Source organism: Anas platyrhynchos, chromosome 3 (genome assembly GCF_047663525.1).
Source record: "Anas platyrhynchos isolate ZD024472 breed Pekin duck chromosome 3, IASCAAS_PekinDuck_T2T, whole genome shotgun sequence".
NCBI classification, from domain to species: Eukaryota; Metazoa; Chordata; class Aves; order Anseriformes; family Anatidae; genus Anas; species Anas platyrhynchos.
This window is the reverse complement of record NC_092589.1, coordinates 89578698-89605480: the sequence shown is the minus strand read 5'-3', so window position 1 is coordinate 89605480 and position 26783 is coordinate 89578698. Positions and strand designations below refer to the sequence as shown.

At 40.6% G+C, this 26783-nt stretch overlaps 1 protein-coding gene across 5 annotated transcripts; it reads right to left on the bottom strand.

Moving 5' to 3' along the window:
• Positions 1-1486: 1486 nt before the first annotated feature.
• ASRGL1 (asparaginase and isoaspartyl peptidase 1) lies at positions 1487-21505 on the bottom strand. 5 transcript variants are annotated; one of them, XM_027455017.3, is made up of 7 exons: positions 21348-21505; positions 20099-20345; positions 15646-15788; positions 11011-11165; positions 7229-7347; positions 5238-5348; positions 1487-2633 (listed from the first exon to the last, which is right to left on the bottom strand). In XM_027455017.3, the coding sequence occupies exons 2-7, from the start codon at positions 20283-20285 to the stop codon at positions 2398-2400; spliced, it is 951 nt and encodes a 316-aa protein (XP_027310818.3). In that variant the 5' UTR covers positions 20286-20345; positions 21348-21505; the 3' UTR covers positions 1487-2397. The 5 variants fall into 5 exon arrangements, with proteins under 5 accessions (XP_027310818.3, XP_027310820.3, XP_038033255.2 ...); XM_027455019.3 differs by lacking the exon at positions 21348-21505 and adding an exon at positions 21175-21323; XM_038177327.2 differs by lacking the exon at positions 21348-21505 and adding an exon at positions 20448-21058 and having other exon boundaries at positions 20099-20348.
• Between the last annotated feature and the right edge of the window lie 5278 nt (positions 21506-26783).

The following is a 26783-nucleotide window of genomic DNA, read 5'->3' as shown; positions in this document are numbered from 1 at the left end:
GGTGATGAGTGATACAAGAACCTATATAGAATAATGCTCTTTGTTAAGTGCCAGCTATTTATTACATTATATTCCTGAGAACAGCTGAGGTGAATTAACCACAGTAACCATACACTGCTCCGACAGCCCTGCAGTATCCGTGCTGCTGCCGTGGCTGATGGCACCTCCTGGGCAGATGTGAACCCGTTCAAAGCTAACCCTGAGCCAGCTGCCCAGGTTTGTGTACTGCCAAACCCCAACAAACTGCTCCGCAGGTGCGTTACCCTGTGCTTGCTGCTACACCAACAGCCACCAGGGTTTTGGACAACTTGGAGCTTGCCCAGAGCAGGCTGCATCCACTCCGACGGCGTAACAAAACCGCAGCTTGACGATGCTGCACCAGCTGCTGTGCTATTTAGTGGGGCAAGCACGCATCTCCACAGCTACTTTGAGTAAAGGAATGGTGGCTATGCTCTCTGATCTGCTCAAAAGCAGGTATAACACAAGGTTTTTGTATTCGTCTCTTTGTAAAGCCAACATCCACGCCTCCATATTATCATTTAGCTCTAAACACATCCAAGTTCCATTCTTCTTCATTAAAAAGTCATTAAGCAATTTCATCAAACGCTGCTGCAAAGTGAGATGTGCTAGGACTCACAAATTACATTCTTTATTGTCTGTCCTAAACTTAATCTGGTTCTAGGGACAGGTGAGGTAAACAAAGTAGAAGCTTGACCACAAAATCTGGATTACCTTGATATTCTGGCAATGAAGCTAAGACAACACCACTTTCTTCCGGAGAACAGCCTGTCCCTGTAAGACTGGTATCCCACACACAAAAACAGAAACATTATTTTTTGCTCAGGCTATTTCCCTCTGATGATGAGCGCATCTTAAACACTTTTATTGTTTCATAACCAGCTAGTGATTAGGTAGCAGCCACCTTCTGCATTATTTCCCGTGGAACAAGGTACGTGAGTACTCCTCCGTGGCTGTTTTGCAGAAGCCATCTACCCCTGAACTACCACTGCTCACATTCAGTCACCTGCAACATCTAATAAAACGAGGATTAAAGTAGAAGGGGGGGTCAGAGAGACTTGGCAACCTTACCATTCTGTATGAGCCAACTCAATAACGTAGCTTATTGTAGTTGGGATACAGGTATGAGCAGTTTCCAAACCTAATTTAAGATTTTTGCTATGTTTATTTGAGTTATCTTACAAAGGGAACATTCCACAGTATGCTGGCATGCCATACATACACATTTGGTTTCAAAGGAAACCAAAGACATGACATCAGCTAAAATCCATAGAATTATTACAGTTTCAACACAAGAATAATCTAGTTAAGTCATAAAACATGGGAAAAATTAAATATTTTTGCTCTTTTTAATTAAAACAATGCAAAATCTTAATGAAGAAACTGTACTGGAAAGAGGCAATGCAGAAAGTCGATTCTTTTTCAAAAAGAAAATTCCTCCAGAAAATGGTTGACTTCACAAAAGAAACTTGTTACAAGAGGCAGTTTTATTTGTTACAGTGCAATTTGCTTTCATCACTTGATTATAGATCATCATTTTCCAGTTAATCTTCATTTCTCTTATTTGGACATATAAGGCGCTCATCACCTTGTATTTGCTTAGCAAAGACTGCTGCTTTATTTGTATTTATAGGAATCATGACCTTTGTTATTACTGTTCCAGATATTGAGGCTGTAATATATTCTTCCTGTTAACTCTCCACATCTACATCAAAATATTATAGCATTGTTGCATTCTCTGTTTTTTTGTTGTAGGCCTGACGCCAATGAATGGAATAAAATAAGACTCCTTAGAAAGTGTCACAGTTCCCAATTCTGGAGAAAAGCTATTTCTTTAACTTCATTATTTTCTCCCCAGAGTTACCTCAAGCCTGTGACAGTGAGTTAGTCTTACCTCTTTACTGCTGCTTGATGATTTTTCCCTGACAGTAAGCACTTTGTTATTATGGGATGGCTGCTCAAGAGACATGAAGAGCCATGTCACTTTCAAAATTCAATTTTTAGTTAATAAGTATTTATTTCTTAAATCATCTCTGAAGCAGTGTCTGACAACAGGGGTGGAAAGGAGTTCCTCTGATCCTGAAACTTAGGCTCCCTTTAAGGTAGAACTGAGGCATGCTGACCGAGAAGCCCACAGCCCTCTACTCTACTTACTGACCGTTCTTTTTCATATTTAGAAAAGGAGGATCTCTTGACTGTCTGCAGGTATCAGTAAGCACTACACACACATATCCATGACAACTATGTCCACGTTTCATTTTGATGAATTCCTGTGAAACAATCAAAAGAGTGCAGATCTTGAAAGAAAGATTGAATTGTCATTGTCCTCCAACAGAAACTGGAGTTCTTCATTCTTCCTTAGTCAATGATTCTTCATTCTCAGAATCCCTTGCTTCCAGACGCAAGCGCTTCATCAACAGATTTTGTGTGCCTCTCCCCAGCATAAATCCCATAATGCAGCTCGTCATCCTTTACAGTAGCCCAGGACATCTCCTTGGTGGAGAACCTTGCTGCCCACTCTCCTGAATTGCTAACGACAATAACACCTCCCAGGCCCCCAACTCGAGTCTTCATGTAGTCTAATGCAGTGTCAGCAGCCATCTCTGGTGACATTCCTGAAAAGGAGAACAAGGTAACTTCCCAATACCTGTCTTGAAATAAATTCTAAAATTCCCTCCAAGTTTCACACCCTCCCGGTTGGAGCCAGCCAAATCTAATTCCTCCTTCAGCTAAACTGGCCAGAAACTTCCACTGCGGTAAAGGAACTGGTTTATAGAAAGGTGCTGGACAGTTGCAACTAGCTGCTATGGTATGGTTCTGCTGCAAAGACAGGGTTTGAATAGCTTCAGATTACACTTCACTTTCAGTGTTTGATACAGACTAATTCGTCAACTCGATGGTCAACACGTAACATTTTTTATGCCATCATCTGAAGGGAGAAAGGCCGATCTGCACGCTTGCTGTCAAACACCTCCCATACGCTAGGTCTAAGGCATTTACAATTTGAAAAGACAAAAAAAACACACATTAAAACAATCAAAAATGTCAGTCAGCATCTGTGTTCCACATCTACTGGCCACACTGCAGCCCAAAGCATGTACTTCACATTTCTGTAATCAAAATCTGCATCAAAAACAGAGACTGGCATTGCTCAGAACTTCTGAAAGTATCAGGCAAGATTAAGATGAAATGTACTTGATGTCAGAAAGCACCAGCACAGCGACTTTATCTTTTCATTACATTTAATTCATATTAATGGGAATACTTTAGACATAAATCTGTGATACTGTGTGTATTATACACACAAGCCTGTAAGAGCTGCAGAATATTTGCTTGCTGCAAGTCTGCATACACAATCGGTAACGTTATGCAGATTGTGATGCGGAATACAAAATGACCTTCACGTCTTCCCTGCAAATTTTGAGTTAAACAAAACCAGCAGAATCAGAATTATTCACAGCACTGGTGACTGACAGGATCAAGCCCCATTCTGTGTCATTATGGGCAATGCTGGGACTATTCAAGTCAGTGGCACTGACTTCAAAGGGTCAGTATTTCACCGTTTGATTTTTCATCAAGACAACAGCTGCCGCCATAAGGCGGAGACTCCAGCAGCCATCAGGACTGGCAAAGCACTTCACTCATAAAATAAGAAAATAAATGTTGTAGCAGTGGTCCCAAAAGAAGGTATTTACTGCGTGAATTACTGAACAGCTGAACAGAATTATGGAAGAGCTCTGAAGTTATTTTTAAATATGCAACTTCAGTTGACCGTTCAAGGACTCAAAAAGTTATGATAACTTGGGAGATTATTTTCAGTGCCTTCATGGAAACATTAAAAAAGGAAAAAAAAAAAAAGGCCTATTGCTGACGTGTTTTCCTGGGAACTCTGTTATACTTCTGGGCAGCATGAATGAAGGTAGAGCAAGTGCTGGCAGCAGGGTGAACCAGTGCAAACCAATTACTCCTTTTAAGCATGCACACATGTGGATTGTTGTTTTCTTTTTAATTTGCCCTGTTTGCATGGTGCATCATGAGCCAGACAGTTACTATCAATGCAGAGGTTTTGCAATGCAGTTAACTTCAGTCAAGAGAAGAAACTGGTTTCTGTGGTTTAGAGTAAATAGAGCTTAGAAAGCCATTCACAAATTGAATGGCAAGGGATATAACATGGAGAGAAAGGGGAGACCGCGATGTGTTAGAGCTTTGGGAAGTAATCTGTAGGTTGTATTTTATGCTGAAACTATAACATGACCCAAGAGATTTACAGAGAAATGCATCTATTGTATATGCAAACAGCTCTATAAAGCATAATAAAAACACTCTCAGCTGTTAAATCTCTCTCTACTTATTGTTTCTCTCACAAAAATGTAAATTGAAAGTTCTGCAACTATTTCCAGTTCGTCTGGTCTCAAAGCCGGTTACAGCGTGCTGCCCCAAAGCCACGGCTTTCTAAAAATACTGCTGATATCTATATTGATGGTTCTTCAATTGCATGCAATGCAAGTATGTTGTCTGGCAATGTTCACAGGCTGTAATATAATCAAGGGGTTACATGGCTGGCTAGATCATGAAGGTAAAGCTCCACAGGGTCATCCCACAGGCAGATTGTGTTACAGTCACAGAAGACATACTGTGTCAGCTGTTTGCCACATACCCACTCCGTCAGTTTAGTAGATTTTCCAAAACAAAACGAAAACGTAAATCATAGTTAAAACGTCTTAAAAGCATTTCTGTTGCTATAATCAGTTGTTAAAACAAAGGCTATTACAGCTTACAAGAAAGGTGATATTCCAAGCTTTCTGATTTCAGTTCTGATTTTTTTTTTTAGCTCTAACTCTCCCCTGTTGATTCCTTAAAAATATCTTGTCTTTGGTTTTTACTTTGTTCAAAACATTTTAGTGTAAAACACAGAAATAAATATTTAAAAAGCTTCAGTTAAACATTACAAGGTAGACAATAATATATTTTAATATACATTCATCTAAAAGTGATTAAACATCAAGTAGCACGGATATTTCTGCCCACTTGTGGTTATACTATACTCTAGTACTTTGTTTTGTTTCTTCTAAAGAGAGGTGACCCATCCACACGTGCCTGGGAGCAGCTCCTTTGACAGCTGTTCTGGGATGACAGCACATAATCTGCAACCTGTCATTAGGCAGGAATAATTATTCCCTATCCCCCTCAGGTCAGCTCACAAGAAGTTCGGAATATACCTTGTTCCATGTGATACAGGATCAGTCTGGCCAAGACCACTTTCATAATGCTCTCTCCATGTCCTGTGGTTGAAGTGGCACCAGAACAGTTATCAGCATAACCTCCGCTTCCTTTTCAGAGGAAAAAAAAAAGGCAGTATTTTATAAAATACAATTTACAAGCTCTGCATTATTTAAAATACAAACCAAACTTTTCTTCCTAAGGGTCTGGAAGTTCTGCTCACTTCTGGGAGCAAAATACTGAAGTGTCCTTCTCATTTCTGCCTCACTTTCAACACAGAACATATGAGAGAGACCAGCAATGGCCAGATGAAGTTCAATTGCCAAGTTATGAGAACTGGAAGATTAGTGATCTGGTTGTAGCGTAAGAACCAGGATGGGGGAAAATATTTTCCAAAACAGCAAGGAGCTGTACATTGAGGATCAGCAGGACAGCAATGGGATGCAGAATGCCAGATCACATGTTACAAAAAGAGAAGGAATGAAGGAAGATCTTGTCAGGACAATGATAAGTGACCAAAATTTGGGGGGGGTGGGGGGGAGGATTAACTGTACGAGCGAAATTAGATCAGTGATTTGAAAAGCCTGGGCTCTGGTGAAGCATCACAAGGCACCCTGAAGAGTAAGTCCAGTCCTCCCCACAAGCAGAGTATTTTTTTTCCTTTGAAATCCCACTTTTTTTTTCCCCCCATCCTTGTTTTGCTGGCACACTCCACACCCTGTTCAACACCAAGCTTCCACATGCTCAACACCCATGTTTCCAGCACATCTCCTAAGCATCTCCTACGAGAATTATTTCCCAGGAGCTGGGGAGGTGCACACCGCAGAATTACACGGATAAACAAAGTAGCATGGGAGGGGAAAGAGGTGTAGAAGAGCAATGAAAGCTTCTTCCCTTTCCTACCTTCTTGATCAGATCAGCACTTTCCATCAGGCCGTGATTTACACGTGGAAGAACAGCGCCACAACCAGCCTGTCGACCCCCCCTTCGATAGGCTCAAACATTTAAAAGCACAGCTGGCGTTCCTCTACCCAATCCTGCAGACCTCCAGTAACAACAGAAGTTGAAAGCAGTGCACTGAGCAGTGCCCAGTTTCACTTCTCCCTCACAGACATTTCCCATACTGTAAGTGCCCTGAACATGACCTACCTAACAAAGGGCATCTGCAGTCAGAAACGCAGTTGAAAATGACATTCCAAATACCGAGGGCACCAGAATATTAGTAACTTTGGGTGTGAGAAAAGTTAGTATTAGTCCTATAAAATCATGTATGCCAATGGCAGTGCTATTTGTGTGTGGAACATGTTTTACTAAAAATAATCATTTTCCAAATCCCAACTCAGCGGTATAACTCTGAAGTAATCAAATAGCAAGTCTGTCCCGTGAGAGGAACAAGTCTGGGGAAGGGATTTCAAGTGTCTCTTTATACTTGGATAAGAGAGCTCTTAAAATATTTCTCTTATTCTGCACTGCCTCTGTTAGGCTCTGAGGCAGCCTTATCGGGGCTCTCTAAGAACAGGAATTTATTCAAAGTTGCCAGACATCCCGCAGTTCTGGCTCACTGATATAACCCTAATTACAACTACACGTACTTTAAGCATCCAGAAAACAGCACCTTAGTGTGGAGCAGGCTACATTTTTGCCTTAACCGTGAGCAAGGATGTACAAATGGATAGCCTTATTAGAATGAGCAAAAAAGAGACACAGAAAAAAATGTCAGAGAAGGATGGAGAAAGAAGTGACCTCCCCATTTTCCAGACGGAAAAATTTTGGATGAAGATGACAGCACCACACCTCTGCTCCTAATCCCTGTATGCAAACTCTACTTTGTATTAAGGAGCTTCAGTTTTAACACCGAAGTCAGGCCTCCATTTCAGATACATCACTATTTCTGTTTTATTTCACTAATAACAACGAGAATGATATATTTATTTATTTTTTTAAATGAGGTATCTCCAAAAAACATGAGGCAAGTCCCCACACCGCATACCTATGCATGCTGTGTCACCAACGCGGCCAACCAATTTATTGGAGAGTCCTCCAGTGGATGTTGCACAAGCCACGTTTCCTTCACTGTCTATAGCAACAGCACCGACTGTTCCAAGGTCTCTGCCAAGAAAAACAGTTCACAAAATTAGGTAGAATTAAAGCCTACTTGCCAAAGCACGTTGCATTTATCTTCCAGGTAGCTTTAAAAAAAGATTACTGCAAAAAATTACGGCTCATCATAAAGCCATTTTTTTTACTATGCTCCTCATTACAAAAATAACCACCAATACACAACAATTCTCACAGCTCTTTATTTAATAGCACAGAAAGCACTTGATTTTTTTTTTTCCCTTAAAATCTGATCTCCCTCCATGACTTGTTTACAATCGTAGCATGGAAATTTCAACGTGAGGCAAAAAAAAAAAAGGCACAACACACAATCACACAGGCCAGAAATATTTCTATCACAGATCCGGAGCAGCTTTTTGGCTGTGACACACCTGATGCACAACTTGCCCCTAAACAGGGGCTCAGAGATGCAGGAATCATGTCTCCACTGTCTGACTAGGCAGTGAACTGGAGTTATTAATGACAACGCCCGTAAACAAGTAAATACAGAGAAGAGAGCAACGTTATGAATGTTTTGAATCATTTCCTTCCTGTTCCTCCTCTTTCCTTTTCCTTATTCCCCTAAATGTTTGAATGCCACAGAAAAAAAAAAAAAAAAGGTTATTTATGTGCCTTTCAGCTAGCATTGTTCATAATGCATCATTAATACATATTTTCCTCTCTGTACTTTGTAGCTAAGCAATCTTGAGGTTTAAATCACTTGGCCAGTAGAATCTGTCGAAACAGCAAACCAGCTTAACAATCTTCATGCGCTGAAGAAAAATCTCAACTACTGCCTGATTTCTAATAAGGTGCTTAAAATATACACATATGTTCATACCTGGAGAACAAGGGCTACTGTAACTTACTCTAACAGTTGCTGTACTGAGAAGCAACAGTTTGAGTGTCATACACATATACATATTCCAAGCCTGGCAATTCATGCAGGAACGTAGAACATTATTTAATTAGGAGAGGTATACCCCAAAAAATCCAAATCCCTCCCCAAAGGAAAAGAACTTGTGCCAGTCCTTCAAGGAACTACCCAACAGGTGAGTGCAATAGGAATACCTTTAGAAATTGCCCGGGCATTGGGGAGGGTTTCTCTGTAACCCCAAAATCTAAGTTAAGATCAGACAAAGTTAGAAAAAGTCTTTGTGTATGATGAAACTTGATTTCTCACAGAATCAACTTCCTGTTCCTTCCTGCTTATGTAAAAGATCACACTGCCAGTCCCTACACTTCATTCACAGCAACTCCAAGTCGACTGATGAATCACAGGCCTCACAGACTGCTCTGACATTTAGGTGGAGACGGACCTCATCTCAAACTGATATGCTGCTGCAGATGGGCTTCCCACCCATCCATCTGGTACAAAAGATTTGCTGAAGAGAATATTGGTAAATTCAGTACTCCCTGCACACACACGTAGAGCCCTCCAACCTACCAAAGTTAGATCTTCCGGAGGAATTAAGAAAGGCACGTCCAGATGTACGTTTTCCAAGGGACATGTTCACCTTAAGTACCCGTGAATAACAAAAGTACGCTGATCAGATATGCAGCAGGTAACCATTTTGGTACAAGGGCTCAATCAGAGATAACTAACTAAGTAACTAAGTGAGTGTATCCAACTTAAGCTGTTGTGGAGCAAACACTCAACTATTTCTCACTGTTCCTTTCAACTTTTTTTTTTTTTGTTTCAGTGTCACATGTTTTCCTTGTTCATCTTCAGAACAAAGGCAAGGAAGATATAAACAATCTGTTGCGTAGCTGGTTGACTCAGAAGCATTTACAAGGCCCGCAAAACCGTTTAAGCAGAGATATCATATTATAATCATATGTCTGATGCTAATTACTAACAGTAGCAAAAATATCAACGCGTACCTGTAGTATACTAGGGGGTGCTATTAGCAGTAATGGTTTTGTTCTATCAATGATTATTCTTACATACTGCATATATAATGATACACAATGGATTTGTTCCTTCCTTTTGGACTAAACCTGTCATTATCCAATACCCACAAAGTTGCATGCGCTCAGATTAACAAGCTCAAGGAATAAAACACCTGCTACTTCGTCTCTTAGGCTTGCATCAGTAGTAGGGTTTTCTATCAGCCTCTGTTGCTGATGTTTGTGGGGACTGCCTGTAAGGAAAAAACAGTGCGGCTAAGTCAAAAAACAGCCTCAAGCTGTCCAGAAATACACAAACCTTCCAGGTACTCCAGAACGAGACAATGCTGAAACTGAAGATGCCTAACGCTGTTAATTATAGGAAAGAAATCTAAGCAGCTATAAGGAATGAACAGAGACTCAGATGCCATGCTTCCAACTGCTATCTTCAGGAGGCCAAGTGACAGTGGCAGCTACACCATCCCCGGAACTCTTGGCAATGAATTCTAACAGTACACAGAACTTGGATACCACACGGATCAAAAAAACTTCTGTTGGATGCTAGATGAACTATGACAGAGACCTTACGGTCAAGAACAACTTCATTTTGGTTACAAGACCGTATTTACAACACTTACCTCATGGTGTTTTTTTTTTTTTATTATTATTATTATTCTTTTAGCAATTTAATGAAAATAACATATAGCTTCTATATTATGGCCTCATTTTGTGGAATTTAGTTAACATGCAGAAAGAAACATCACAGAAGAAACATCATCCTTCTGATCTACGAATTCTTCAGCTCTGCTTCTCTCCTTACTACCACTTCACCGAACAGACGAGCAGCCATATGCAACACAGCATTTTCCCATGCAACAACCACTGCCATACAAGTGCAAGCTCAAAACAAGTTCATGTTTATGCTACCTCACAGGCATAACAAACATTTCTAACATCTCACGATTTTCCTTCCTTTCCCATCCACCTTTCCTTCCTCTCTCGTTTGTCATGCACGGCTTGCTTATTTTCCAAATAACTTGCACTTGGCTGGCGTGCAACACCATATGAGAGCATCACTTTACACATCCACTACTACACTGAACGTCTCCGTCAGTTGTTTTCCCTCTTTCCTACAGTAACTAACAGCCCTAATCAGCACTCAGGAGAAGTTACTTTGTCAAAATACGATGTAGTTTAACCACCTAATCCACTTCAAAGACAAAGCTGATCATATACTTAACCAAGACCGGATTTATGATTTTTTTACACGCACTTTGTCATTTTAAATATCAGATTGGAGATATTGTAACTCACAGTTCCTTCATAGAAAACAACTACACAGAGGTGAAGCATGCATGTATCTTAACATTGCTGTATGCACTTCCAGACCTGGTGATTTTCAGAATAATAACAGTGCTAATTTTGTCCACCATTAATACCACGACGCCTGTATTACGTCAAAATGTCTGACAATCTTCTCTCTTGAGCATCACTAAGTTTGTTCAAATTTATTCTAGTCACTTACACTTGAGCAAATTCACTGAAAGGATTTTGAGTTTTTTTTTGTTTGTTTGTTTTGTTTTTGTTTTTTAAGGACATATCACGAAGACTATATCAAACCACAAATCACTCAGAACTGAAATCTCCTCAGGTCTGAGAACAGACCTTCAAAGCTTTGGGATTGTTTTCTTGTTGTTGTTTTTTGGTTGGTTGGCTTTGTTCTTTTTTTTTTTTTTTGTGTGTTTTTTGGAACTGATACCACAAAGTAAATTGTTAAAAACTTACTTCTGAAACTCTTCAGGGTTGGAGTCTGGCTCAAGGTTCTTCTTCCATCTCTCCAAAGATCTCTGAGTTATGAGTTTCTCCCCTGGAGTCTCAGGAACACCCATGGCTTGAGCAAACAGGTGTGCACCGTGGTCAGTCAGCAGCATGTGCTTTGTCTGCAGAAAACAGGCAAGAGATTAACTGACAATTCTTGTTTTGCCTTATGCTAAGCAGTTTTGTGTTCACTTGTTATTTTTAGAAGTATGCACACCAACAAAATTCCACATCTTATTTTTAAACTTCCTGGATTCCTACTCTTCTACTAAATGAAAAACATATCAGGTCTCCAAAACACACATACATTCACCATTAGTAGAACGGAATTGCATTTATCTATTTAATACTTCTTATAATGGGTAAATTAAAGAAAATTTGCTTTTTTGCTAATTTGTATACAAGTTCTCTGTGCTGTTGTTAGTTAATCACCAAATCACTGCTCAACTGAACAACAGTTTTGTCCAGTTCACTAAGAGATCTAGAAGGATTTGACTCAGAAGAAAAGAAGAGTAAATAAATTCCTGTTCGGTTTGAAGGTATTACACTTTGTAGGAGTAAAATAACAACAAAATCAGTATCATTCCCTTCAAGCACTTCTTAACATCAGCTCAACCATTTTATTTTCAGTACCTCCTTCAACACGCTAGTATTCTTACAGACCCAGAATTTCATATTTAAGAACAGAATATTGTTCTAACAGGTTTGACAAAAACTTGTTTGCTCTCTTCAAACAACATTTGCACTTGCAGAAACCCTATTCTGGTTCCTTTATTTAGTGAGGCACTTAGACCAGATCTTGAGTCAACAACCTTAGTTAAATTCATGCTTCCAAGTCCTTATGGCTTGCTTAATTCCTGTTTTAGGGTCACTCACCAGAAAAGTTTGTTTCATTAATCCTTATGCTTTAGTAGGAGCTCTAAAATCTATTTTTTTTTTATATCAGTGTCCAAAACTAAGCATCAACTTCCTGGACCACTGCATAGATACTAATTGCTCATCAGACCTAGGAAGGTTGTAGAGGAGTGGTGGTCTGACAGTACAGTGTTGAGTCATTTCAGAGCACAGCAAGAGCCAAGAGCCTGGCCTTGAACGCCTCCAGGGATGGGGCATCCACAGCTTCTCTGGGCAGCCTGTACCAGGGCCTCACCACCCTCTGAGTGAAGAGTTTCCTCTTAACCTCTAATCTACACTACAGCTCTGCACCAACTCCTTCACAAGCTCATGCAAGCAGGAAACGTGACATCACATGAAACACATTCCTGACTGGCCACTCACGCACGTGGCAGCCCTAATGTCAAACGTCTCGAAGAATTCAATTATCTCTTTACTGACAAATTAATTATTCAGTTCATGAGAGTAGCACCCTAGGGAACAAGAGTACCAGTCACAAGGAGCAAGTCCCTGGAAGAGCAGACGACAGCCTCACAAGCTGCGTGATGTTACCAGACAATAAGAGACCCACCTGTTTGTAACACAGCTGAAGTGTGCGACGTTCAAGAGAACTACTTTGTGCAATGCTGCCCCCCGCCACCGCAACTAAACCGCCAGAAACACAATTCGATAATTCAGATTCTGTTTTTTTATATAAAATACTACTCAACTTTTCTTTTGGCTTGACGTGGGTATAAGAAGGCTTTCTCCTCCATCAGTTGCTTTCGTCAGGAATGGAGGCTTTCTATTACTTTCAAGAAGTTTAAAAAACAAGGAAGGTTTTATTGTAAAAAAAAAAAAAAAAAGTTGTTTCTTAAAACATTTTAAAGGGTTCCCTTCCATATGCAGTTTCTGATAATGTACTGCCTCCATGAGTTGCACAAGCAAGAAATATTTGAATATACAAGAACAAAGCTGCTATGATAGTTTTTTTGCAGCTCTCATTGGAAAAAAAAAAAGTGCCCTAAGGAGAATTCAATTTATTTTTCTCCTCAATATATGTTGTCCATCGAAAGAGCTACTAGAACATTTCCAAACAACCAAAAAGCACATTTTTCCATCTCATTCTTTTTCTACAGCTTCATGAATATATTTGTTAACTTCCTGAAGCGCCTATTTTCTTCTGGGATGCATTTACACCGAGTAGTCCAAAAGGAAAAAAATAAAGAAATAATAGTTTCCAGAGATCTTAATAACAACCAACAAATGTTAAATATGAGCAAGTTTAGTTAATTTTATGGGAAGCAGAGAGGAGAAAACCCCCCAGACTTCTACAGCTGGCCTGGAATTCAGACCAGCTCTTTATTTCACAAGCTTGGCAGTGCACAGAGCACAGTAGAAGTTTCCACCTTTGTCTTGCAAAGCCGATGTCCTAGCCTAAAGTCTCCTCTAATTTAAAGAGCTGGATGATACAGGAGGGGAAAACGTATACACAGGCAGCTTGTGCACAGCAATGGATCAGTGCTCCACTGTTTGTGTGATGCCCGTGTAAAGAAGTGTTGGAGCTGAGGGGGATTACATGCCCCACTTAAAAAAATAAAGTAATTTCAATGCATCATCCTCTTTTTATTCACTACAAATAGGAATAATTTAACAGAAATTTAACCGCTTTTTCTAGGATTTGTTTGATTAATTAGTTAATGTACCAAGCCTTCCATCTCCAGAGACTAACACGTTCAGTATTATGTATCAGAGTAATATGTGCACTAAGTCACAACTGAAATCATTCTGGTGTCATCCTTTCTTCTACACTCTGAATTTGGGCACGTTTGAGCCCAGTAAGATTGCAACACCGTACAGGATAAACATGCACAACAGTCTAAGGAGCTACTCTGACCACCAGATGGAGCCCATATTGTTCCATAATAGGATAGAAACAAAAAATCACAAGCAGGTGGGGAGGTTTTCTGTTTGCTACTTCTTTAAGGTTTCAGGAGCTGCATGTTCTAAAGTTCCCTGGGGTGGTGATGCATCTCAATACTACTAGGAAATAAGCATCCTAAAACATTTAGGACCTCAGGAAACTCCAGTCTTATCACCTATGGGTCAGAGAGTTCAAAGTATTTTCACTTATTCACAGTAAAACAAAACACATAAAATACACTCTGAGGAGTACTGTGAAACAGGCAGGGTTGGTGTCCCAAAATCCCTGCCTACGACAAACAGCAGGGTGACATCGGCTGGTCCCCCAGTTTATAACACCTGCCAGAAAAACCGCAGAAGCTCACCTCAGGTTATATCAAGCGATTTAGGTTAGCGTTTACATTTTAATTTTGTCATCTCCACAGAATTTATTGCATCTGGCCAAACAGAAATACACTACACCGCAAAATGGAAGTACTTCTCATTTCATGTTTTATTGCCAAACCATTATACTTGGCCTTGTACAGTTGAATTTTATGATTTCCTTTAAAATTTAGCCTCAACACTTCTGAACACCTGAAGCACCATATAATGGCAAGACAGGCCTTAAAATAGATGAGAAAGATAGAGGGCAAGTTTTGGTTTATGTTTTTCATTTGGGAAAACTTTGCAAAGATTTCTTTTTTTTTTTCTTTTTAATGTTCTTGACAAAGAAAGAGTGTTGTTTTGACTTTATCCTTGTAGGCACAAATTTTAAGACACTTTTGTATTAAATAGCTTAGTGAAAAGTTCTGATTCTGAAAGCAGAACTATCCTACAATTCAGGGCAAAAATAATTCCTATCTCCTTTGGAATCTGTTGAGGACAAATCACATTTCAACCTTCTCTACAGATCACTTTGAGAGGTTAAAAAAACACACCTCCTCTTTGTATGTAAGCGTTCTTGCAACTGCAACCCCTTTTCAATCATGCGGGAGCAGCACTAGCAGCAAGAGAAATGTACACTGCAAAGCAGGATGACCTCTGTGATCACTGTCACTGTGTAGTGATGGTAAAAGAGACGCTCATATCACACAAATGGCCTATTCTATCATCTGAACTATACCACCTGCACCACTTCTGAAAAACAACAGACATTTGCTATGGTAGATACTAAGAGGGGCTTCTTAGTGGAGTAGGGTGGGATGGATGTTGTGCAGAAGGCCAAGTAATCATCATTCTGCTGCCCAGGTAGCTCTGATGCTCTTGGAAAACCTCCATCACACAGTGCCTGTGTTATCTGCTGCTGCTGGAAGACCACGACCTAGCGTTAGGGCTGCTGCCTGAGAAGGTGACAATGGAGAAGGCCACCTAGGATCCTAGGAAACTGGATTTCACGGACAAAAGCATGAGTGGGTCATTAATTCAGTTCCACCTTGTTGCAAAATCACCAGTACATTTTCCAACTTAAATCTTGGAACGTCAAGCAGAAGACTCAGTGACAGCACAGGTGCTCTCCAAATGAACAACCCTCCCTACAGTTTTCAATACCAGCTGTGGAGCTCCAGAAGCTTGACACGTTTAGGTCAATTTCTCCTTGAGGTTCCTTCCAACTGCAAGACTGAACTCAGGTCTCCTTGGAGTGCTATTTTTAATAAATACTGAAAATAAAAGTTCTTCACAGTCACGAGTTTCTAAGCACTACCATCCATTCCCCAGTCTTCCCTGATTTAAGGGAGGTTTCACAACATAACTGAGGTCCATTAATATAGTGGATGAAGTTCTAAGGGAAAAAATGTTTCAAATTCAAGTACACGTTCAGCATACCTTTTCCATGACAAGCCGAGCTAGTTTTATTGGGTTTGCTATACATTTAACTGCAGATACTGCTCCAGAGGCTAGATTTTTTCCATCCATGATAATGGCATCCATTTCTACTTCACCTTTTTCATTTAGAACAGAACCACAGCCTAAAGACAAAAAAAAAAAAATAATAAAAAGGGGTGAGGAAAAAGGAGTTAAGGAAAAAAGAAGAAAGTCGTTAAGAGCTAACCATCAGCTAATTCAATTATTAGATCTCATGAAGCAAACTTTCTCTTTCCCTGATTGTTGTTCTCACACACCGGAAGTGCCTTCTTCCTGAACACAACACAGCAGCTACGCTGCTCAGGGGTGCAATGGCTACTTAAAAACATTGAGTTTTATTTTTATATGACGAAAAACACACTTGAAACTCAAACAAATCATGAATTCAGTCACAAGACAGTACACGGAATGCCAATTGCGTAATGCCAACTAAAATAATATGCTAGGCATGAAATTTAAAACAGTCATAACAAGGCTCTTTATCCCCTAGATCACTTCACACACACATAAAGCTATTTCACCTTCGCAATTCTCCCAACTGTAGGACATAGCATAAGCCAACAGAACGGCATGTTGTTCAGTTCCATCAAAAGATTACTGGCACGCAGCATTCCAAGCAGCTACCAAAATTAGTAGAGCAGAGTAGAAGTGTCCACTCACTGCTGTACCAAAAGCCTGAAAAAACAAGTTCTTCCTCATTGAGTAACAGCAGACAAATGAATTAAAAAATAATAAAAATCATGTAATGAAATGCCGGGTAATTATTTTTCTTCTGTAATTATTAATGCTAACACTAACCGAACTGAAGATTAATGAGATTTAAAAAAAAAAAAAAGTGCATTGTCTCATTTTGTAATAACATCAGTAAGTGTGTATCACAGGGAAAGGTGAAGTTGTAAGTCAGTAAGTGCACAAGCCTTGCTAATAGGGCTGGAGAAGACTAAACTTAAACAGAAATTCAAAATGCATGGCAGATTTACAGAGCACCTCAGGTGGAAAGACTCAAACACTGTACAGAAGTAGAACAGTTATTTTGTTTGCTTTTCCTGTTAAACCAACATTAAAGCCCAGCAGAAACTCCTGGTAGTAATTGCTGACATAAGGCTTCCACCTATGCACTTCAGACCTGAAAACATAACGTTAAATCCCCCGTTACTGGAGGCGACAGGCCTCTGTAATCCTCCTCCCGCCATCTCCAAAACTGACGTAACACACATGCACACCTGACCTATGCCCCAAACTGTTACTTTTTGCCCCTCTCCAATTGTACGAACTACTCCAGAGTTCAGTCCCACATCGCTCAGAACATGCTCATTTCTAGGCTGCGCTGATCCATGGAGAGCTGACAGGTAACTCCTGCCTGCCACCTGTGCTAAAATCTTTCTTCCAAAATCAACCTTCTTCTGATATAAGGAACATGTCATCTTTTGTTTCTTAGATAAGCCCTGCCATGTTCTGCTAGTTCCCTTTGACAAGGTGAGCCCTTGCTCATGCTCACAAAATTCCCCCTAGAACTGGGGTGCACCTTCCTCAAATACCAGTGATCAGAAGCACGAGCCCAGGGGAAGCTCCACCAGCTCCTCTCACCGCTGCACTGCAAGTGTCTTCTGGAGATCTCTCATGGGATACACCTTGGGATTTCCTTAATGTTCCTGAGCAGAAAACTGTCAGGCAGTTCCTGCAGACAAAGGCAGCTGCCTGCCTCCGTATGCAGTCAGTGGTTTGAGACTGGCCTTTCTCCTGCCTTCCAGCACCCTGGGTGGGGGCTACCTGCCTCTGAGGCATCCACTGGCAGCAGCACTGGGGAGAGAGATTGACTCCCTTGTGAAGCAGAAGCCAGGGAAGAAAACTGAGACAATAAAATATGGAAAATTCACAGGGTGACAAGTGTGACGTTACCAAAAATCACAGCAGGGGTGCTGAGATTCCATCTACAGACCACACAGTCCTGCAAAGGCTGAGGAGGAAGGAGTGAGAGGATTAACGTCCTGGACTGGCAGCTCTTGTACCTGGCATACACAGACCCAGCTGGTTAACCCTGCTAATTGCCAAAGAGACGGCTTGCAGAAGTGTAGCCCTGGCCACTTCCCAGAGAATATGACAGTGACAGCAAACCCCATTTTTACTTTATAGGGGTAAATACCACACGTTGAGTTTTAAACATCCACTCCAATCAGGGCCCTCTTCGTGTGGCTGTCAGCTCCCTTTTGCGAGCTCCTGAGAGCAGCTGTATCTAATGAGCATCGGCACAATTAGAGGCATACATAAGTGATTACAGGACTACTTGCCTCTTGGATCAGCACAGGCAAACTTAAACAAGGGCTTAAGGCTCGAGTCCAATCTAAGCAAATTTTGCTAAAAATTGCTCGTTTAATCTACCATAAACAAGGTTTAATGTTGTTAGTGCGGGTTGAAGTAAACACCCTCACGCAAAAATATAATTTGGATGAATTAAATAATTAAGGATAAATGTAACCTTGGACCACTAAGAAGTCAATCACAAACATATTGCAATTTGTATGTCAAGAAAATGTGAAGTAACAACCATCTAAGCAGTCACTGGCTATGGCAGGGTCTAAGATCCTGTCCTTAAATGATCTGATCATTTTTTAAGGAGCAAACCCTGCCTGAAGGTGTAAATCAGGGGCTGCACACTACAGGAGAGGCTGCAATTCTTGCTCTGGTGAGAAACTGGTAACTCTGAAGCATCAGCCCAAGCTTCCTTCTTACAACTCTAGAAACAAGAAATACAAGTAAAGCAGAACTCTGAAAACACCTCCATATGAAGAGCTACTTGAATGGTCTGAGAGAAAAGAAACACTGTCATGTCTCGGTTAACTTCTTGTCACCTGTTTCCCAAGCTCAGGATGGCTCAGAAAAAGCAGTATTAGTGACAAGATCCCAAATAAAGGGTTAAAAAAAGCATGTATAAATATTGCTAGTTGTTGTGATCCTACTTACCAGAGTTAAGTGCTCAAATGCTGCAGACTTATAAGTTAAATAAATGAGCGTAGACAGATCATTATAAAGCAAGCTTTCACCACAGAGAGTCACACTCAGCTAAAATGTATTTCCCATCTACATAATTTTGATTTACGGAACCATCAAAACTAGTATATAGGAAACCAAGAACATATGTAATTGTTTATACAGCATGATTAAGAGTTTAAAACAACCTGTAAGCTTCTATTTCTATTGAAGTTGCTTCCATGCTAACATTGTACACCTAAAACGTTGGGCAGAAAGAGGTGCTTCTCAAGAATTCGGATTTTCTCCTGCCCTGATGAAGCTGATGTTTTAAAAATAGCAAAGCTAAACCGCCTGTCCAGAGAGGTGTTTTAAGGCATAACCCAGAGAACCAAAGGCCAGACATATACTGATTTACTGACCTGAGCAAAACAAAGTCCTAAAGATTAGTGACTGATTTAGAGAGCAAGTGAAGAGAAGTAAAAGTTAAATGAGAGAACACCAGCCTGACGTTAATTATACAACAGCTTCATAACACACACCGCACCTCTAAGTCTGCTTCATTTGTTCAGTTTGAAACCTCTGAAAATCAAGAAGGTCAGCCCAAGTCAGTAACAAAACACTGAAAAGTTTCATATTAAGTTTTTCCCTCATTTGCAATTACAAGGTCAGAAGGAATGTGTGAATCTCTGCAAATTAAGCAACCACATAACAAACAGGTACATCATCTGAAATACTGAACTTTGACAGGTCTTTCTGCCTGTGTTCATTCCTGACATACCTTGGTGGGGATGGTGAAATATTTTCACTGAAATGCATCTAAGTAATAAATTTGAGGTTATATGATACGGACTATTAACTAACATTAACATTAATTAACATTAATTGCTAGGAAATTCAGTTGTAAACCCCTACTGTATAAATTTATGACTCATATACCAGCAGAGTGTGACTTTTGTAATACTATTTATGAAAGCACTAATTACAAGCAATAACTAAAAGAAAAACTCCTAAAATCCACCGAAACTGTCTTCCTTTAGCAATACGTAAAGGTCAAGCATTAAGGCTTAAATATCACTGTGGGTTCCGTTCAAGTGACTTAAATATGAGTACTAACCGAGCATACATTCCATTAAAGAGTCTGGGTCTTAAAACTACAGAGACATCACAGCAACGAGCTAAGATTTACAGAACAGTGATAACTGGAGCACAAGAATGAATTGGCAGGTACAAAACGCTGAAAAACAGGAAAGAGTAACTTGTCTGCCCAAGTGTGCTCACAAGAAACTGTGGCACATAGAATGCTCTTTTATTATACTGATAAATACTACTTGCTGACACCAATATTTACTCCAAAGGGATAGCAAACCAGTATTTTCAGAATGATCAGGACAAAATAGTGAACGTACACACTGATTATATGCCAATTTACTTCGTGAAAAATTACCTGCATTAAAATGAGGATTATCTTCCATTGATCGCACTGCCTCCTCAACTGCATCTAAGGCACTGCCTCCTTGTTTCAGGATGCTGTAGCCTTGCAGTGCAGCTCTGATAACACCAGTACGACAGCCCTGTTCTCGTTCTTTGAAGATCCGGCCAGCTCCACCATGCACCACGATGACAGGCTTCATCCTGAAGGCCAAATTCCTTCCAAGGCTTTCAGCTGCGCCAACAGGTTGCTCTTAATCAGCCTGCTTCGGGAAGAACAGCATTTAGCATTTGTTCCCTTCTACACAAGGAAAGCGCCCTGCAGAAAAGTTACAATACGCTTAGTTTGACCTCAATGCTTTTACCTCTCAGGAAGCTGAGCACACAGGCAAAGGAGCTCCTACAAGATATTCAAGTTCCAACCGGAGGAGCCCCCAAGCAACTTGGCACACCCCTGAGCTCAGTTCTGCTTCTAGCTGGGCTGGGTGACCTCTGTAGGCCCCTTTCAAGCAAAGGTACGCTACGATCTCATGATTCAGCACGAAGCCTGTCTGGCGATCTTATTATTTTACAAGTTATACAGCAACAAGCATCGGTGTCTCAGTGCTGCAAGCTGCTCGTTAGATAAGTAATCCTGTTCTTCAGGTGCAATAATATAACCAGAGATGAAGCCACTGACCCCTGTTAGCAGCATAACTCTGCTGCCCAGGTGCCAAACCTCTGACCTCTTGCAAAACGTTGCACTTTGGGCAGCAAAACGAAGCGTTTAGACCTGGTGGTTAGCTCTTTTATTGCCACTTCTCACGAGGAAAACAGCACCGCTTACACCTCCTGGGGCGCAAAGGAACCGGAGCTTCACCTCCTGCCGAAAGCTAGGGCAGGAAGGGATGCACCCTCCAATTAAACGATTCCTAGGCCCTGGATTTTTATAAATTGTGGAAAATGATATCCAGCTGCTTTTCCCTCACTGTACCTGCACACCCTCCGGACGTTACCCCGGCCGCCCGCACCCCATAGCCCCCACAGCCCACCCTATTTGGGCCCTGTAACCCCAGACGGGGCAGAAAACTCTCCCTTTTCACTGGAGCCCACCACGTAAGCGAGGCCTCCCTCTTGGGAAGCGTTTTTATTTCGCCGCCAGCCGCGCTCGGCCCTCCGCGGGGCTCCGGCTCCTGCCGCCCACAAGGGAGGAGCCCGGCGGGGGCTCTCCCCGGCCGCCCCCACGCCCCGAGCCGGCTCCTCCGCGTCCATCCAGCCTCACCCACCCTTGTGGAGAGCGAGGGAAGGGCTCGGCCCCCCCGTGTGGCCCCCGTCCCGTCCCGTCCCGTCCCGTCCCCTAGCGCAGCCCGCAGCGGTGGCGGCGAGCGGGCGGTTCCCTCCCCGACATGGCGCCCCCCGCCGCCTGAGGGCTGCCCGCCGCTAAGATGGCGGCCGCCCTCTGCCCCCTGCGCGCCCGGCGCCCGGTGGCTTTAGGCTCGGCGGTGGTGCTGTGTGTGTTGGCAGAATAAGGGTGTATGTGGGAGTATAAACGCCAGAGATGTTGCTCTGGCTCCCAGCTCTGTAAATTTGTGTCCCCACAGCCCAGTTTGTCACCGGTGATGGAAATGAGCGGTCCCTTCCTCACCCCCGCCTCAGAAAAGGGCTCAGTGTGGTGTGGGAGAAATGCCTGCACACAGGTGCGCAGAGGTGACATTTCTACAAAAATCAGAAGGAACAGCCAGGGAGCATGGCTTCTTCCAGCAGGTGACGTGTCCCGGAGTACACTGATGTGCCCAGTGCAGGACCAGCCAGTTTGTTCACGATGAGACGATAACCGCTTTTATTTCTTCTCAGTGATGTACCTTCTCCTATCAGATGTTACACCACCTTTAATTTCCTCATCACTCACTGCCGCTTGGTTTCTCCTTAAGTTAGATTAGAAAAATGACACCTCTTTTCCAAATCAAAACCCAACAATACATGGCATCCGCCCTGCCTTCTGCTCTTTTAAACAAGCTGGGATTATTCATCCCCAAAACACAAACTGAATAGTGTACATAAACTGACACTGGAAGGTGTAGTGAGACCTAAGGAATCTGAGTCTTCAAGCTGAAAGAGACCAAGTGACAATAAACTGTATATATCCATTCAGATTCGAAATAGATAACTAAGACAGGAGATAAGTTTGCCTTTTTTTTTTTTTTTTTTTTTTTATAATAGGCTGCTGATGGAACACATAGTTGCTTGCTATAAAAAGAGGAACTTGAAAAATTCTTCCTGGAAAATAAAAATAAGAAAAATACTTGAAAAATGCAATGAAAAAGTTAACTGAAAAAAAAAAATAAAATCATAGTTTCTTACCTTTATGGCAAAAAAACATAAGAATTTCTCCGAATTTATGCAAACCCTATACCTGACTGCAGCCAGCTGCCTTGCTTCACCATTTCCGTTTAGTTCACCACCTCTTCACGTTTTTCTACTATTTTTCATTTCACGCTAGGTTCTGGAGACAGCAGTAAATGCAGCCTACTCTGGACACACAAGGAGTTGAGTTGACGTGACTGTGCTGAAGAACAAGGATTTATGGCAGTGTGCAGTCACTCAATTGAAGATCTGTTTTGATTCTGAACGTTGGTTTAAAATGAATTAGCATGGTGTAATTAAAAGGAACTACACTGGATGGTTTTTCATTGTCACTGATAGGATTAACAAAGAGGAATTTAAATTTTGAATGTGAATTATTTGAGAGTACCTCTTTTTTAATAGAATATTTTATCTTGCTTTCAGAGGTAGTGTCAAAACAGGAAACTGATACTAATTGAATGAAATACTTTAGAAGAATTATTTCAATTGCTTGCATGGACAGCTGAACACAAAATTTATATAATAACATTAAATTGAAATATTAATATTAGTCTAACATTGTCATGACTCAACAAAGCAAGTATGTCACCTGATAGAACTGGCATACTCTGTTTTTACATCAGTTTTCTACCCTAAGCTTTCTTTAGCCACCTTCTTTGCTGCAGTGGTCAAATCATTTTTATTTATTTTTTTAACTGAGTCACAATCAGTTTCCAAATTAGCATTGGAACAGCAGAGGGAGAGGGCCACCAAAAATGTCTGGGTAGCCAGTAAGGTAAAGGCAATTGTTTCATACATCATTCCTTACGAGTCAGCACTGAACTGCTTCCCGCCTATTTCACTGGGAGATAGTGGTCTTTTAAACCCTTTTTTAGGAATAGGATGTTTATTAGTATAATTAGAAAAATACTGCATATTGAAGAGATGAGTTAGGCAGAGCAAGCAAGTACGCTGATGAAAAAGTTCCATAGAAGTTAATGACATTCTATATAAAGAAATGCCTTAAAACCCCACAGAACTTGCTGAAAAGTATTTTTTTTAATTTATTTTGCAACTAATATTTAGGGTTTCTTTTAATCAATGTATTGTATTCTATATCAGGAATCTGTTATAAGACTATGTAAACTGTTAGTTTTAAATAATTACTGCAGAAACAGATGTATTGACTTCATCCTTGCTAATTTTCTTAAGAGAGCTTTGCATATTTTAATTGCTGGAGAAGCACCTGTAAAAATATACAGAATAAATGAATTCGTTCGCATGCTTAGCCTTGTGGAGATTAGCTTTCCTGCTTGTAAGCTGAATGCGATACACTTGAAAGAGGTGGGAATGTATTACAGTAGGTGAGTAAGTGCTAGAGGGCTGAAGCTGGGGAGCAAGTGATCACAACATGTATGGAGAGAGAAAGTACAGCTAAAGATCATTGGGTCTTACCCTGCATCTCAGATGACTAAAATGCAACTATAATTGTACCTTCAATTTTCCCACAGAGCCTATTTAATAAGGACAAGCCTGTCTGCTTCTAGAGAAAGAATTCCCTTAGAATCTCACTGAAAATTTGATTTTAGGAACCAGCGAAGAAAGTAATCCATATTGTAGAAGTAGCTCCTTTAATATGTACTCATAATTATTCTTTTTTATATATTTTGAATAAATGTTTATGTAGAAACTTGTCTGTTATCTATGAACTATTTCAAAATATTAAAAACATGATGTGGAACAGAAAGCAGTGTTCTGTATTTTATTACTGAATTCTGGGAGCATGCATCGCTGATCAACACTAAGCAAGTGTCGTAAACATGCAGAGACACAATGCTAATCCAAAAAGTCTGCAAACTTGAATCTTTGTATGTGGGCAGAACTCATGGTGATCAGTGCAGCGTTACGATGCTCAGGTCATGCTCTACAAAAACTTATGCATGTTGAATAACTTTGTTCACATGCACAGTCTGATTAAGTCTGCAAACCACTTCTTACCATATTGTTATTATAAAGAATATGCTACCATTTAGAGAAGATGGAAAACTCAGTTCCTCTGAGAATCAATCTAATTTTTAATGGAAATTGCAATATTTCTTAAACTTGCTTTCAGATAAGATCAGCAATTAAATGTGCAGCAGTAAAAAAATAGTAGCTACGGTATTCACTAAAATACAGAAGTGATCACCTCAATTGTATTAATGAGTTGTATATTGAATAGTTTAATGGCAAATATTTTCTTGGGAAGATTGCCCAGAAATGAGACTGATGGTTTCATTTCCCTACTTTGAGGAGATTTTAACCCAGAATTTTTGTCTATTTCCATAATACATAAAACATCAATACAGGGAGTACGCAGGGTCTCCCCTCTTCTCTTGATACTGTTTTTAATGTTTGGAGGTTGCCTCAAACAAGAAGCTACAGCATATTATTGTCCTTGTAGTATTTTATACGCAGTGGAAGGGTACCAATGAAGAGACCAAAGCAGGCAGCTCTCTGAGAATACTATTTGCTGGGGGAGAGGAGCCAGGCAGCATATGCTACAATACCAGTAATGGGAAGTCTCAGTTGAGATCCTAGTTCTGAATCAGGTGCAGAGTGGATCTAATTAGTTTCCAATGCTACAGTTTTAAAATGGCTCTGGCAGTTCCTATCTCTGCATCATGTGTGTTTATCAAGAAAGGGAATGCCCAAATTCAGCCCTCTGCTCTGCTGAAGGTGCACTCTTGGTGAGCATCCTAAGCACAAGGCAATAAATTGCAACACAGATTACTGGCAGAGACTAAATTGGAAATTTTTGTTTTCCTTTTCCTTCTGTTATTGCAATAAAAAAGCCCTGAAACCATGTTGCATTCATGTCACTGCACTTCTGAAGAAATGTACTCATCCATCACCTCTGTGCTTTTGCAATCCCTCCCACGGTTTGTGAAGCCTACAAATGCCGCCTGCCCCGTTCTAGTGACCAATTCCAAAGCACACAGATCAAGGTCAAGTTTTGGAAGTTATTTTCAACTTTCTTACTGCTTATTCCAAGCTTTACATTTGATCTGTAAAATCCTTTTAGTCATTCTTAGTTTGCTAATCTGCATAGCAGATATGTGTGATCTGTTGGAAAACCTACCTATACATCTGACAGAAGCTTAACTATCTTCCCAGCAAGTGCAGGGAACTTCTGTGTCAATCAGTTCAGAGAAGATGGCACCCTTAGAGCTGGCAAGAGTTGTACTTGCTTTGTCTCAAGTCTGTTCCCCCAGCCAAAAACACTTGCAAACTCCTTAGCTATCACAACAATTGCAAGTGCTTAAAAACCCATATTTGGGAAATATTTCACTTACCTGCCTCTCACATTTATTTTGCATTTAAATTGTGATTACATTAGGGGAAATGCAGTTCTCTGCTCTTAATGACACAGTTAACATGCTAAACTAATTAAAACAGGGGTTTTAACCTTCCTTAGCTCATATTTTAGGCAAAACTCTCTTCACCTGTTAAAATACATTAGACCACATTTGCTTAAATATGACTTGAGATACAGCTTCAGACTTAAGCACACTCTAGGGGTTTCTAGGGAAATTTATAATACACCTCAGCAGTAACTAAGGCTCAGTTGTAAGTATTTTGTCATCTATGTAATCCTCCTGAGGGTGATAGAAGTTTCCACAGCACAGATTTTAGGATGAAGTCCGGAGTTTAAAGGCCTTGTCAATATATAGAATGCCTTGGGGAGAAAAGATAGCACAGTTATTTTTAAAGTTAAAAATAATTCAGAGAGACTTTTCCTGTCTCCCAGTTAGAGGAGAAAGAAAATTAATAAAATGACAAATAAAAATCTTTCTTTCTTTCTCCAGTACTTCCTGTCACCCAAATGCCTAGTCATATGTTGACCCTAGCTGCAGTGTATCACAGAAGCCAAGAAGTGAAAGGGCACCAGCATGGCACATACAAACCAAATGTCCTTATACTTGAGGGCTGAAAGAGGGATAAAATGACACCAAGTTGGTTCATATAGTCATGGAAGGAAAATAATTAATTTTTAGTAACTTACAGGTTTAACAAAACTACCACAGAGCAAATCCTGGGACTCATCTAGTGGATCTAAGATTCCCTCTTGAAAGTTGAAATGAGAAGTAACTTTCTTGTCTGTGACTTATTTCTAGTGGTATTGTAAGATAAAGAACTTCCAAAGAAACTTAATAAATGCAGCTCTCGGAGGTTTAACTAAGAGGCTCATTGTCACTACCTGCATTGACCCAGTGGAGATGGTTTAATTATGCATAAGGTGGGCAGGGAAAAATTAAGCTTTAGAAGTTTGTTAGGTGTAAGTGCCTTACAGTGCAGGTATGTTTATATATAGAAGTCACTCTTTTACCAGGAGGATT

What these genes read in the sequence shown, in the direction of transcription:
- ASRGL1 (XM_027455017.3), bottom strand. Translation starts at nt 20,285, where the DNA reads ATGAAGCCTGTCATCGTGGTGCATGGTGGAGCTGGCCGGATCTTCAAA. An exon ending in CTCGGCTTGTCATGGAAAAG is followed by an intron (nt 11,166 to 15,645) that starts GTATGCTGAACG and finishes TGTTTTCTGCAG; the next exon opens with ACAAAGCACATGCTGCTGAC. An exon ending in TGGTGACACAGCATGCATAG is followed by an intron (nt 5,349 to 7,228) that starts GTATGCGGTGTG and finishes TCCTCTGAAAAG; the next exon opens with GAAGCGGAGGTTATGCTGAT.